At 45.8% G+C, this 15,629-nt stretch overlaps 1 protein-coding gene across 1 annotated transcript in view; it reads right to left on the bottom strand.

Annotated features, from left to right (window-relative positions):
* Positions 1–11,323: 11,323 nt before the first annotated feature.
* LOC144510912 (uncharacterized) overlaps positions 11,324–15,629 on the bottom strand; it is a 31,847-nt gene continuing 27,541 nt past the window's right edge. The window contains 1 exon segment of the mRNA XM_078240969.1: positions 11,324–13,032. Within this exon segment, the coding sequence (XP_078097095.1) occupies positions 12,004–13,032 (1,029 nt within the window). The 3' untranslated portion in view covers positions 11,324–12,003.

Below are 15,629 nucleotides of genomic sequence, written 5' to 3'. Positions count from 1 at the left end.
GCCTAGAGGTGGGGATGTGATCGGCGCAACTTGTGGGCCGAAGGGCCTGTTTGTGCTGTGGCTTTCTATGTTCTATGTTCTATGTTCTATTCGCATCCCAACCATTATTCATGTAAATTGAGTCTGTGTCTTAATATGCCCTGTTTGTGAACAGAATTCCCACTCACCTGAAGAAGGGGCTTGGAGCTCCGAAAGCTTGTGTGGCTTTTGCTACCAAATAAACCTGTTGGACTTTAACCTGGTGTTGTTAAACTTCTTACTGTACCTCTCCTGCGGTCAGAGATTTGAAAATTATTGTCAGAGTCGCTGCAATCTCCTCCCTTGCCTCCCACAGCAGCCTGGGATACATCCCATCTGGAGCTGGGGATTTATACAATTTTAGACCCGTTAATACCTCCTTGCTCTCAATGTTAAGTTGTTGAAGTGAATCACAATGCCCCTCCCTGGTTTCCACATCATCGTTCCCCACAGTGAATACAGATGCAAAGTATTCATTTAAAACCTCACAAATTGCCACATTGCTCCCTAATGGACCTAACTGGTCATCTCCTGCCCTTAATTTACTTACAGACGCCACCTTTGGATTTCCTCGCAGATTTTACACTGAGAAGGCAATTTAGTCTGAAGCTCATTGGCCAACTCCGCATTCAGACAATGGAGGATCTCTGATTGGCTGGAGGACAATAGTCCATCCAGTCCTCCAACTCTTCCTATTGGTCAATTCCTCAGCATGAAGGTCAGTGGGTGGGCTTTCCCCCACACAGATGCAGCTTCCCCTCTCCCTTGGACATGCGCAGTCCCGCCGGGGGGGGTGTGGGCAGACAACCGAGCGGCTTCTCGCTCTGGCCGGAGCTGTCAGCCGGTTGCCTGGAAACCTTGGCTCGAGGAGGTGCGGATAAAACAATGGGTGTGGGCGGGGCTCCCGCCGCGCGGCGGGCTTGCGCACTGCAGCCCGGAGACGTCACCGCGGAGCAGCGTGATTGCTATTGGCTCAATCAGACAGGGTTCTATTGTGACGTTAATGCGGAAGTTGGCCAATGAGTTTCAGAGTAAAACTTCCTCCACTGAGCGGGAAATCAGTGTTTCCCCCTTTCCATTTCTTTTCTCGTTCTGGGGGAAATTGGGGACTTGCAGCAACTGAAGGGAAAGGAAGTGAATCCAGTCTGTATATTGCATTTTTACATTTTTAGTCCAGTCATATAGACATATATCTGTCTGGCCGCCTGCATAGAAATTTTCAGCTCTCTGTGTCCAGGACAGGAAGCAATGAGCATGGATCTGTCAATCAGCCTGAATCTGACGGTCACTTGACTTATCAGGACCTGAATATCATCTGCCTTTGAATCTAGAAGGAGGAATGTTTATCTTTTTTCAGCTTCAGAAGGTTTTAAACATCACTGTGACTGGAAAAGCACCGAGACGCTATCACCCACACCTGAGTGAGAGTGTTCCAGTGCACTGGAACACAATTACACAGTCTGAAAATACATCGCAGCATTCACAGCAGGGAGAGACTGTACCCGTGTTCTGTGTGAGATTTAACTGTTTAACCTGAAGGATCACAAGAACACCTGCAGCATGGAGAAACCGTGGAAATGTGGGGACTGTGGGAAGGGATTCGTAGCCCCATCTCAGCTGGAAATTCATCGACGCAGGCACACTGGAGAGAGACCGTTCACCTGCTCTGTGTGTGGGAAGGGATTCACTCAGTTATCCCACCTGGTGAGACACAATGTCACTCACACCAATGAGAGATCCTTTAAATGCTCTGACTGTGGGAGTGGATTCAAAAGCTCTGCAGAACTGGTGTCCCACCAGCGCATTCACACTGAGGAGAGACTGTTCAGCTGTCCTCACTGCACAATGAGATTTAAATGGTCAACCAGCTTGCAGAACCACCAGCGAGTTCACACTGGGGAGAGACCATTCACCTGCTCTGTGTGTGGGAAGGGATTCACCCAGTCATCCCACCTGCTGAGGCACAAAGTCACTCACACCCAGGAGAGACCCTTTAAATGCTCTGACTGTGGGAGCAGCTTCAAAAGTGCTGCAGATCTGAGGTACCACCAGCGTATTCACACTGAGGAGAAACCATTCAGCTGCTGTCACTGCTCAAAGAGATTTAAAACGTCATCCACACTGCGGAGACACCGGCGAGTTCACACTGGAGAGAGACCATTTATCTGCTCTGTGTGTGGAAAGGGATTCACTCAGTTGTCCAGTCTGTGGAAACACCGGCGACTTCACACCGGGGAGAGGCCATTTATCTGCTCTGTGTGTGGGAAGGGATTCACTGCTTCATCCAATCTGCAGAGACACAAAGTCACTCACAGCAATGAGAGACCCTTTAAATGCTCTGTCTGTGGGAGTGGCTTCAAAAGCTCTCGGTATCTGATGGTCCACCAGCGAGTTCACACTGGGGAGAGACCATTCAGCTGCTGTGTGTGTGGGAAGGGGTTCAGTCAGTCATCCCACCTGCTGACACACAAAGCCACTCATACCAAGGATACCCCCTTTAAATGCTCTGACTGAGAGGCCGGCTTCAAAAGCTCTCGGGAACTGATGTCCCACCAGCGCATTCACACTGGAGAGAGACCGTTCACCTTCTCTGTATGTGGGAAGGGATTCATTCAGTTATCCCACCTGGTGAGACACATTGTCACTCATACCAACAAGAGACCCTTTAAACACTGACTGTGGGAGTGGCTTCAGAAGCTCTGGAGAACTGGTGTCCCACCAGTGCATAGAACTGAGGAGAGACTGTTCAACTACTCGCATTGCACAAAGAGATTTGGAATATCTTCAGCACTGCTGAAAAACCTGCAAGTTCCCACAGGGGAGAGACCATTCACCTGCTCTGTGTATGCCAAAGTCACTCGCACCCAGGAGAGACCCTTTAAATGCTCTGATTGTGGGAGTGGCTTCAAAAGCTCTCAGGAACTGATGTCCCATCAGCTAGTACACACCGGGGAGAGACCGTCATCTGCTCTGTGGGAAGGGATTCACTTGATCAGCAAACTTGGTGAAACACCAGCGAGTTCACAAGTGATTACAGTTCTGGGATTATTCTTGTGAATCTTTCTTACCCCTTCTCCAGTGCCTCGATTTCCTTTTTCGAAATGGAGTTCATAAATTGAACATAGAACAGTACAGCACAGGAACAGACCCTTCGGCCCACGATGTTGTGTCAAACATGACGCCAAATTAAACTAAACCCTTCTGCCTGCCCTTGGTCCATATTCCTCTATTCCTTGCATATTCATGTGCTTATCCAAAAGCCCCTTAAATGCCCCTATTGTATCTGCCTCCACCACCACCCATGGCAGTGCATTCCAGACACCTACCACTCTCTGTATAAATAACCGGCCCCTCACCTCTCCTTTGAACTTCCCCCCTCTCACATTAAGTGTATGCTCCCTAGTATTAGACATTTCAACTTTGGGAAGACTGACTGAGACTTCTATCAGATCTCCCCTCAGCCTCTGCCGTTCCAGAGAGAACAACCCTAGTTTGTCCAGCTTCTCCTCATGCGCTCAAATCTAGGCAGCATCCTGGTAAACTCTTCTGCACCCTCTCCAAAGTCTCTTCATCCTTCCTGTAAGGAGGTGGATGGGGGCAAGGCAGTGGACGTGGTATATATGGATTTTAGTAAGGCGTTTGATAAGGTTCACCATGGTAGGCTTCTGCAGAAAATGCAGATGTATGGGATTGGGGGTGATCTAGGAAATTGGATCAGGAATTGGCTAGCGGATAGGAAACAGAGGGTGGTGGTTGATAGTAAATATTCATCATGGAGTGCGGTTACAAGTGGTGTACCTCAGGGATCTGTTTTGGGGCCACTGCTGTTTGTAATATTTATTAATGATCTGGATGAGGGTATAGTTGGGTGGATTAGCAAATTTGCTGATGACACCAAAGTCGGTGGTGTGGTAGACAGTGAGGAAGGGTGTCGTAGTTTGCAGGAAGACTTAGACAGGTTGCAAAGTTGGGCCGAGAGGTGGCGGATGGAGTTTAATGCGGAGAAGTGTGAGGTAATTCACTTTGGTAGGAATAACAGATGTGTTGAGTATAGGGCTAACGGGAGGACTTTGAATAGTGTGGAGGAGCAGAGGGATCTAGGTGTATGTGTGCATAGATCCCTGAAAGTTGGGAATCAAGTAGATAAGGTTGTTAAGAAGGCATATGGTGTCTTGGCGTTTATTGGTAGGGGGATTGAATTTAGGAGTCGTAGCGTTATGTTGCAACTGTACACAACTCTGGTGCGGCCGCACTTGGAGTACTGTGTGCAGTTCTGGTCCCCACATTACAGGAAGGATGTGGAGGCTTTGGAGAGGGTGCAGAGGAGGTTTACCAGGATGTTGCCTGGTATGGAGGGGAGATCCTATGAGGAGAGGCTGAGGGATTTGGGATTGTTTTCGCTGGAAAGGCGGCGGCTAAGAGGGGATCTTATTGAAACATATAAGATGATTAGAGGTTTAGATAGGGTGGATAGTGATAGCCTTTTTCCTCTGATGGAGAAATCCAGCACGAGGGGGCATGGCTTTAAATTGAGGGGGGGTAGTTATAGAACCGATGTCAGGGGTAGGTTCTTTACCCAGAGGGTGGTGAGGGATTGGAATGCCCTGCCAGCATCAGTAGTAAATGCGCCTAGTTTGGGGGCGTTTAAGAGATCCGTAGATAGGTTCATGGACGAAAAGAAATTGGTTTAGGTTGGAGGGTCACAGTTTTTTTTTTTAACTGGTCGGTGCAACATCGTGGGCCGAAGGGCCTGTTCTGCGCTGTAATGTTCTATGTTCTATGTTCTATGTAATGTGGCGACCAGAATTGGATGCAATGCTCTTAAGTGTGGGCTAACAAAAGTTTTATAAAGCTGCAACATGACATCCTGACTCTTGTACTCAATAAAGGCAAGCATGCCATATGCCTTCTTTACCACATATTGACTTGTGTGGCCAATTTCAGGGAGCTATGGACTTGAACCCCAAGCTCCCTTTGTACACCAATGCTGTTCAGTGGCCTGCCATTAACTGTATTCTTACCCTGAACATTTGATTTCCCAAAGTGCAGCACCTCACACTTACCCGGATTAAACTCCATCTGCCATTTCTCCGCCCATATCTGTAGCTGATCTATACCCCGCTGTATCCTTTGACAATCTTCTATACTATCTACACTTGCATCTAACTTTGTGTCATCTTCAAACTTACTAACCCACCCATCCACATTTTCATCCAAGTCATTTATATATATTCTAGGGGAATTTCACAGTAAGTTCATTGCAGTGTTAATGTAAGTCTTATTTGTGACTAATAAATTAACTTTAACTTTATACATCACAAACAGCAGAGGTCCCAGTACGGATCCCTGCAGAACACCACTAGTTATGGACCTCCAGCCAGAAAAACACCCTTCCACAATTACTCTCTGACTTCTATGGGCAAGTCAATTCCGAATCCAAGTGGCCCAGTCACCGTGAATCCCATGCATCTTAATCTTCTGGATGAGCCTACCATGAGGGACCTTGTCGAAAGCCTTACTAAAATCCACGTATACAACATCCACTACTCTCTCCTCATCGATCATCTTCGTCGTCTGCTCGATAAAATCGATCAACTTAGTAAGATGTTGACAGTACTCCCAATGCGGTCTTGTGATAAAAATATAGACTGGCTCGATGAGATGTAGATAACAGGTAGAATTGGTATCTAATGAGGACTTTATACTTTAGAATTGAATAAAGGGTTCATTGTTACTAACAGATAAAGAATCCAGAATCCTTTTCACACACGCGTGGACATCTCTGAATCTGACGTACACCAAATGGAACGTTACACAAGGGGCTGGAATTCACTGGAATTTCTTAACAATCTTTCAATATAAATGTCCTGGTACAGACTGTGACAAAGGACACAACAGATAGCAAGAACCAGGAGGAACCTTTAACCCAGAGAATGTTAATAACCTTGTTCAGGACACCGGTGCCAGGCACAGGAGGATCCCAGGAAAAACAGAACATTTAATTTCTGTCTGTTTCACAATTCTAAATGACTGATTCTTTAACAAAGGAATGTTTAAAAACGGCATTGTGATATTCCAAGGTCAGCTGTGTCTGGGAAAGGGACACACTGATGTGTTTTTATTTTAAACAGGAGGATCCATTGAAAAGCAGCTCTGGACATACGAGCACCTCCTGACCTACTTTCAATTCATTTCAAATCACCCATCGCTTTCCATGGAATATTCTTTATTCTTTCCAGGGATGTGGACACTGCTGGCAAAATCCCAGCATGCATTGCTCATCTCCGAACTGCCCTTGAATGGAGTGACTTGCTCAGACATTTCAGAGGGGCAGTTAAGAGTCACCCACATCACTGTGTGGGTCTGGATTCACATGTAGGCCAGACCGGGTCAGGATGACAGATTTCCTTCCCTCATAGGGAGCATTAATAGGGTGAACTGGATGGGTTTTTACAACAATTGATGATAGTTTCATGGTCACCGTTACTGAGACTAACTTTATATAATTCCAGATTGATTCACTGAATTCAAATCCCACCAACTGCCTGTCCCCAGATCCTTTGCTGGGTTTCTGCATTCCTCGGCCAGCGACATTCCCACTACCCCACCACCTCCCCCTGAATGGAATATTCCATGATGTGGAGATGCCGGCATTGGACTGGGGTGAACACAGTAAGAAGTCTCACTTTAACCTGGTGTTGTGAGACTTCTTACTAGAATATTCCACACAACCCTTAGTTACACGGGATGGAGAAATGAGAAAGGCTTGGACCTTTGGATAACCTCATCACAAACTAAAGCAACCTTAAAGCTGATCATTCTGTTAAAGTTTAAAAGATTTAGTTTTATAAAACAGAGAGTAAGAAACAGGTGGAAAGTAACGATGGACGTTACAACTGACATCAGAAACATTGATTGACCGGATAAACACCCACGACATCACAGAGCGATCCTCAACTATTAAAGAATTGACCCACAATAAGGAATGAGAGAACCTTATAAAAAGGGGCAGGAGTTTACACAGAGAGGTGACACCCACAGCTGCTAAGGATGATGGAATTCAGTTCAACAAGGGGAAAAGTGAGAAGCTTTTGCGATTCAAGGCAAAAGTGTTGAACAATCTGGAATCAGTGCTTCCGAGCTTGCTGACTAGCGAACACTTCAATTAATCTCACCATTAAAAACCCCAGTGTAAATAATACTAACACATGTTAAAATGTTGGTTTAGAGCCACAGGTTCCGACTTCTCATTTGAGCCTGGGGCACCTTTCTGTCTCTCTATTGCTTGTGTCAAAGCCAGCCAGGCGATGGAGCTGAGGACTGAATTTAACTGAGAATAACGGGGCCTGCTGCCCAGGTGGGAAACTGCCATGGGCGTCGCACTAATAGAGAGACAGGAAGGTGCTGGAGGACTGACTGGGAAATGGGCCTGCAACCAATCAGGGCATGGGAAGGGGTGACTGGGGCTGATTGTGACGTGACCCTTGGGGTTCAGTGTCTCTGTGGCCAAAGTGGGGAGTCACGGGAACAGGCTATAAAGGAGCTGGAGAGAAAGCATTAATGTGCAGGACATTGTGAACATCCTTTCACTCTGGTTGTCTTTGATCCTCAAGACATTTTCTGTTTGTTTAACCATGTTCTGTTTCACTAATAAACTTTTATCAATAAAAATATTTGATTGTTCTGGACTTTTCCTGATGGGATTGATGCACTTTAGGGAATGTGGGTGAGAGGGGTTGGCAGGCTCTTTAACAGAAAGTGAGTCCCTCTAAGGTTATTGGCAAAGGAGCCAGAAGGGGAGATGAGATTTTGTTTTGACACAGCGATGTTAGAAAATGGGGTTCAGGGAGTCAATTAACCCTTTCTCCCCTTTTCCCAAACTCTGAAATGATTCACAGTGATAACCCTTATTGGTGACAGTGGTTAGATGTTAATCAGTATCAATAAAAACTGACACAGGCTAATGTCTGAGCAGTGGTATCAAAGTGCAGCAGCATTACCATTACACTCTGGATAGAAGCATCATCCCCATGGCGTGACTAGTGGTGTGCCACAGGGATCGGTACTGGGGCCTCAACTGTTTACGATTTACATAGATGATCTGGAGGAGGGCACTGAGTACAGGGTAACAAAGTTTGCTGACGACACGAAGATAAGTGGGAAAGTGAATTGCGTGGAGGAAGCAGAAGGTCTGCAGAGAGATTTGAATAGGCTGAGTGAGTGGGCGAGGATCTGGCAGATGGAGTATAACGTTGGCAAATGCGAGGTTATTCACTTTGGAAGAAATAATAGCAAATTGGATTATTATTTAAATGGAAAAAAAATTACAACATGCTACTGTGCAAAGGGACCTGGGGGTCCTTGTGCATGAGTCGCAAAAACTCAGTCTGCAAGTACAACAGGTGATCAAGAAGGCAAATGGGATGTTGGCATTTATCGCGAGGGGGATAGAATATAAAAGCAGAGAAGTCTTGCTGCACCTGTCCGAGGCACTGGTGAGGCCGGAGCTGGAATGCTGTGTGCAGTTTTGGTCCCCTTACTTGCGAAAGGATATATTGGCCTTGGAGGGAGTGCAGAGAAGGTTCACCAGGTTGATACCAGAGATGAGAGGTGTAGATTATGAGGAGAGATTGAGCAGATTAGGTTTGTACTCGTTGGAGTTTAGAAGGCTGAGGGGTGATCTTATAGAGGCGTATAAAATAATGAAGGGGCTGGATAGGGTAGAAGTGGAGAGTTTCTTTCCACTTAGAAAGGAAACCAGAACTAGAAGGCACAGCCTCAAAATAAAGGGGGGTCAGTTTAGGACAGAGTTGAGGAGGAACTTCTTCTCTCAGAGGGTGGTGAATCTCTGGAATTCTCTGCCCACTGAAGTGGTGGAGGCTACCTCGCTGAATATGTTTAAGTCATGGATAGATGGATTTCTGATCGGTAGGGGAATTAAGGGTTATGGGGATCAGGCGGGTAAGTGGAACTGATTCACTTCAGATCAGCCATGATCTTATTGAATGGTGGGGCAGGCTCGAGGGGCTAGATGGCCTACTCCTGCTCCTATTTCTTATGTTCTTATGGAAATACTCCCTGCTCTGCCCCAGATGCCATGGCACCAGTCAATGCAACATGTAAAACCTCGACAAATCTCTGTGTTCGGGAAATCCCTTCTTATACTTTTTATATCACAAAGTTTATGGAGACTGAATTAACCGAATCATTGCCGAGCTAATATTTGAATGGACCAATTACAAAAACCTGTCATTGAACCATCTGTACCGGCCCAAGCCACGTCAAACTCTCAAACAATTATCTTCCTACGCTCCGTCCCTGGTACAGGGAGTCAGCATTCCCATGCCAAGCAGTGAAAACATGGTGGCCTTGACACCCAGGTGTCATCCAGGATTCAAGGCACTCTTGTTTTCTCTGTCCTCTGGGAGCTGTTTATTTCCCTGTTCCCACACAGCAAGTCGTCTGTTCTCAGCTCTGTTAGATTTCTGCTGAAGTTTGGCCCCTTTTACACCTTTCAGATCAATAAAACATTTGGTCAATGAACTCCCAAACCACAATTTCCCATCCTGTCACCTGTCAACCATCCTTACCCAGAGCGTAATCACAACAGGAATAAAAACAGGAGAAGTGAAACAATCAAATTCAAAATAAATGCACAGCCAGTCATAGAATTTAATGTTCACTAATTATCAAAAATACCTGAAGTAGTGGATCTCCCAGGATTCTTACAGTCCACACCTTGAGGGAAGGAGAACTCTCTCTCTGACTTCTCACTCTATTTCACCCCGTTATGTTCCAGTTCTGTTCTGGTCCCACCTGGGGTAACATCTACTCGATCTTTTCTTCTCCTGAAGGAGCACCGTGAGTTCTAGGTTACTTGTACAAAAGGACAGATGCTTCAAAGCAAGAGATCAAGATGGATGTAAAAGATCCTCCAGCTCTCTCTTTACCCCTATCCAACATGTGGACAGTTCTTACTCAATATTATTTCTCCTAAGCCCTTAATTGTCCCAATCTATAATGTTATCCATTTTACTTTAATTTTCCTCACTTTGTGAGCATGTGCAGTGTGTTTAATTGGATCCTGGTTATTAATAACTCAGTTTCTCTCTGGAGTGTGTGTCAATGCCTTGATGATGTCAAAATGTTGTCTCAATCCCCTGGACACATTAACCATTTCATCTCCTGCTGTGTCTCCAGTAGCTGTGTGTGTTTGGGACCCGCTCTTCATTCCATCTCACCATGAAATTAGACTTGCTACTTTTCACATGTAACAAATCACATCTGCACAATCACTCCGGTATCCCAAAATCATGTCACAAACTCTCAGATGTGTTGATGAAAAAATATAAAAGTGACTGTCTGTGTTTCTTATGTTACAGTGCTTATATTTCATGCAGTGGGCGAACTTTCAAATGTGGATTTCTTTAAAACAAAGTTCATGGATCTAGCAGCGTTTAAGAAAGTATTATGCTGGCTTTCACTGATTTAAAACTCAACTGATACAAAGAACTCATGGAGTAGTAATTCTGGTTGAAGATGTACTTTATTGCCCAGGCCTGGTCCACACACATAGAAGAATAATTTGGGAAAGCCCAAACTATTCTAAATTGCATTGCTTCCAATATTACAATTAAACAACTTTTAAAAATGATTTGCCCGCCCACTCTGCTCTCCCAGCCGGACATGAGCCAATCATTATTAGTATAGATCATTTACCTTGGCCAATAGCAGTTTACTCTGTGGCAGCATGAGAATATGTAGGCTGTGGAGCTCAAAAGTTCTTTTCCACTATCTCCTAGCAACTCCTGATTGGAAAACCGTCCTAGCAACTCTTTATTGGGAAACTATATGTTCTTATTCATTCAATTGGCTTGGAGGTTTGTACTGTCTGGAGCCCACACTGGTAAGTTTTTTTTTGCTAAGGAGCTACATTGTTTTCAAAGAATGTGATTCTTCTTACATAGCCATATCCAATCATGCCTGCGAGTGTCATTAGCCAAGATGTATGCTTTTAATATAGAACATAATGTTTTCAAAAATACACGTTTAAATTATCTAACAGTGATTATCTGTATTTCTATGCAAACAGTACCTTTGTAACTCCAGGTACTTTGTGATTCTTCGACACTATGTTCACTCTAAATTAACCTATTCTGATCCTGAACCCCCTCTAACAATAGACAAGGATGTAAATATCTCCAAGAGAAAGTAATCATCTTATTCAACCTATTGACACATTCCAGACTTTCACTAGAATGAAGGTGGATTCCACACTGATATATTCCATTCAAACACACCGAAGCTCAGTTAATCCAATTCCTTTATTGTCCAGGACAATATATTCACAATATTTTTAAAACAGAAATTAAACATTCCCATTTGATTTCATGTATGAACATATTCTATTAGTTTGTTCATTATTGTCGATGTCAGACTGGGGTTGTTCTCTTGGAGCAAAGAAGGCTGAGGGGAAATTTGATCGAGGTGGACAAGATTCTGACAGGTTTAGATATTGTAGACAAAGAAAAGCTGTTCCCATTAGCTGATTGGAGAAGGACGAGGAGGGACACAGATTTAAGGTTTTGGGTCAGTGATACAGGGGGGATGTGAGGAAGGATATTTTGATACAGTGAAGGCAATGACCTGGAACTCGCTGCCTACGAGGGTGAAGAAGTGGAGACAATAAACAATTTCAAAGGAAATTGGATGGACATTTGTGGGGTTTCAAACAGAAATGCTCACTAAATATCTCTGAACTTACTAACACCCTGTCACTCTGTGATCCTTGTGAAATTTGAAACCAGGTATTCGCAACAAGGCTCACAGAGCATCAGCCCACTGGAGGCAAAGTCGTGAGACCGGCCAGCCCAGCAGAAAGAAACCCTCCGACCCTCCCCATTGACCAACTGTGAGAATGAACAAAATGCAGTCCTGGATGTAATTGAGAGCAGAAACAATAACAGCAGAATCCAATCCCTCTAATCACTTGTGAACGTGTTGGTGTCTCAGCAGGGCGAATGAAGCTCTGAATCCCTTCTCAAACTGAGAGCACATGAACGGTCTCTCCCCAGTGTGAACTCACAGGTGTCTCCGCAGGCTGGATGAATCATTGAATCCTTTCCCGCATACAGAGCAGGTGAATGGTTTCTCCCCAGTGTGACCTCGCTGATGTCTCAGCAGGTGGGATAACTGAGTGAATCGTTTCCCACACTGAGAGCAGGTGAATGGCCTCTCCCCAGTATGAACTCGCTGGTGTCTCTGCATGTCGGATAATTGACTGAATCCCTTACCACACTGTGAGCAGGTGAACGGTCTCTCCCCAGTGTGAACTCTCTGGTGTCTCTGCAGGTCGTATAACCGAGTGAATCCCTCCCCACATAGAGAGCAGGTGAATGGCCTCTCCCCAGTGTGAACCCGCTGGTGTGTATGCAGGCTGGATAACTGAGTGAATCCCTTCCCACACTGAGGACAGGTGAATGGCCTCTCCCCTGTGTGGACGTGCTGATGTGTCCGCAGGTTGGATGATCGAGTGAATCCCTTCCCACACAGAGAGCAGGTGAATGGTCTCTCCCCAGTGTGACCTCGCTCGTGGGTCCGCAGATTGGATAACTGAGTGAATCCCTCCCCACATTGGGGGCAGGTGAATGGCCTCTCCCCAGTGTGAATTCGCTGGTGTCTCTGCAGGGTGGATGACAGAGTGAATCCCTTCCCACACTGAGAGCAGGTGAACGGCCTCTCACCAGTGTGAACTTGTTCGTGTGACTTCAGGTGGGATAACCGAGTGAATCCCTCCCCACACTGAGAGCAGATGAACGGCCTCTCCCCAGTGTGGCTGCGTCGATGAGCTTCCAGGAGAGATGGGGCTCTATATCTCTTCCCACAGTCAGCACATTTCCATGGTTTCTCCATGGTGCGGGTGTCCTTGCCTCTTTTGGGTGGACAATCAGTTGAAGCCTTATCCAAACACACAAGTGTACAGTCTCTCCCCGCTGTGAATGGTGTGATATTTATTCAGGCTGTGTAACTGGTTAAAGCTCTTCATCAGTGCACTGGAACACTCTCACTCGAGTGTGGCAATTTGTTGGTGTTTTTCCAGTCCCACTCATGTTTGAAATCTTTTCAAATCAACAGACCAAACAACCATTTCTCCTTCTAGATTCAAAGGCTGATGATATTCAGGTCCCAAGGAATATGACTTTGTCAGATCTGGACGTGATGTTTGAGATTTCAGCCTATGATTCTTCTTTCAATATCCTGTAAAACAAGTTTACACAAGTCATCAGTGTCAGTAAAGGATAGAAATTCAGAACAGGCAATTCTAGTTTCTATGGAACATTCTTTCCTTTCTCATCCCCAAAAGCTGTAAATCTCTATCCCACACACTCTCCCTCCATTCTCATTCTTTCGTATTGAATATTCACCCTCCCAATTCCCCTAAAGGTGCTGATTGAGGCTGATTGACAGATCCATGCTCACTGCTTCCTATCCTGGAGGTTTATTTGGTAGCATAATGCAATAGCTTTCGGAGCGCTGCTCCTTCATCAGGTAAGTGGGAGTTCTGTTCACAAACAGAGCATATAAAGACACAAACTCAATGCACAAAATAATGGTTGGAATGCGAATCTTAACAGGTAATCAAGTCTTAAAGGTACAGACAATGTGAGTGGAGAGAGGGTTAAGCACAGGTTAAAGAGGTGTGAATTGTCTCCAGCCAGGACAGTTAGTGAGATTTTGCAAGCCCAGGCAAGTCGTGGGGGTTACAGATAGTGTGACATGAACCCAAGATCCTGGTTGAGGCCGTCCTCATGTGTGCAGAACTTGGCTATCAGTCTCTGCTCAGCGACTCTGCGTTGTCATGTGTCATGAAGGCTGCCTTGGAGAACGCTTACCCAAAGATCAAAAGCCGAATGCCCGTGACCGCTGAAGTGTTCCCCAACAGGAAGAGAACACTCTTGCCTGGTGATTGTCGAGCAGTATTCATTCATCCGTTGTTGTAGCGTCTGCATGGTTTCCCCAATGTACCATGCCTCGGGACATCCTTTCCTGCAGCGTATCAGGTAGACAATGTTGGCCGAGTTGCAAGAGTATGTACCGTGTACCTGATGGATGGTGTTCTCACGTGAGATGATGGCATCCGTGTCGATGATCCGGCACGTCTTGCAGAGGTTGCTGTGGCAGGGTTGTATGGTGTCGTGGTCACTGTTCTCCTGAAGGCTGGGTAGTTTGCTGCGGACAATGGCCTGTGTGAGGTTGCGTGGTTGTTTGAAGGCAAGAAGTGGGGGTGTGGGGATGGCCTTGGCGAGATGTTCATTTTCATTGATGACATGTTGAAGGCTCCGGAGAAGATGTCGTAGCTTCTCCGCTCCGGGGAAGTACTGGATGATGAAGGGTACTCTGTCCACCATGTCCCGTGTTTGTCTTCTGAGGAGGTCGCTGCGGTTTTCCGCTGTGGTATGTCGAAACTGTCAATCGATCGACACGGATGCCATCATCTCACATGAGAACACCATCCATCAGGTACACGGTACATACTCTTGCAACTCGGCCAACGTTGTCTACCTGATACACTGCAGGAAAGGATGTCCCGAGGCATGGTACATCAGGGAGACCATGCAGATGCTACGATAATGGATGAATGAACACCGCTCGACCATCATCAGGCAAGAGTGTTCTCTTCCTGTTGGGGAACGCTTCAGCGGTCACAGGCATTCAGCCTGTGATCTTCGGGTAAGAGTTCTCCAAGGCGGCCTTCATGACACACGACAACGCAGAGTCGCTGAGCAGAGACTGATAGCCAAGTTCCGCACACACGAGGACGGCCTCAGCGGGATCTTGTGTTCATGTCACACTATTTGTAACCCCCACGACTTGCCTGGGTTTGCAAAATCTCACTAACTGTCCTGGCTGGAGACAATTCACACCTCTTTAACCTGTGCTTAACCCTCTCTCCACTCACATTGTCTGTACCTTTAAGACTTGATTACCTGTCAAGACTCGCGTTCCAACCATTATTTTGTGCATTGAGTTTGTGTCTTTATATGCCCTCTTTGTGAACAGAACTTCCACTCACCTGATGAAGGAGCAGTGCTCCGAAAGCTAGTGGCTTTTGCTACGAAATAAACCTGTTGGACTTTAACCAGGTGTTGTGAGACTTCTTACTGTGTTTACCCCAGTCCAACGTCGGCATCTCCACATCTTATCCTGGACACAGAGAGCTGAAAATCTCCATGCAGACTGCCATCTGTCTCTATGACTGAACTAAAAGTGTGTGGAATATACAGACTGGATTCACATCCTTTCCCTTCAGTTGCTGCAAGTCCCCAGTCTCCCCCAGAATGAGAAAAGAAATGGAAAGGAGGAAACACTGATTTCCTCACAGATGTTGCCCTCTTTTTAGGTCAAACCAAATAAACAAACTCAGATTAAGTAAAGATGTGCGGATTAGGTGGATTGTGCCAGCATTTCCTTCCCTAAAGGGCATTACCGAACCAGACAGGTTTTCACGACGATGGTTTCATGGTCATCATCAGGCTTTTAATTCCAGATTTTTAAACTGAATTACAGATTTCCCTATCTGCCGTGGTGGGATTTGAACCCGGGTCCCCAGA

The sequence above is a fragment of the Mustelus asterias genome, chromosome 23, assembly GCF_964213995.1.
Source record: "Mustelus asterias chromosome 23, sMusAst1.hap1.1, whole genome shotgun sequence".
Taxonomy (NCBI): domain Eukaryota; kingdom Metazoa; phylum Chordata; class Chondrichthyes; order Carcharhiniformes; family Triakidae; genus Mustelus; species Mustelus asterias.
Note: the sequence above shows the minus strand (reverse complement) of the source record. Positions and strands in the feature narration are given on the sequence as shown.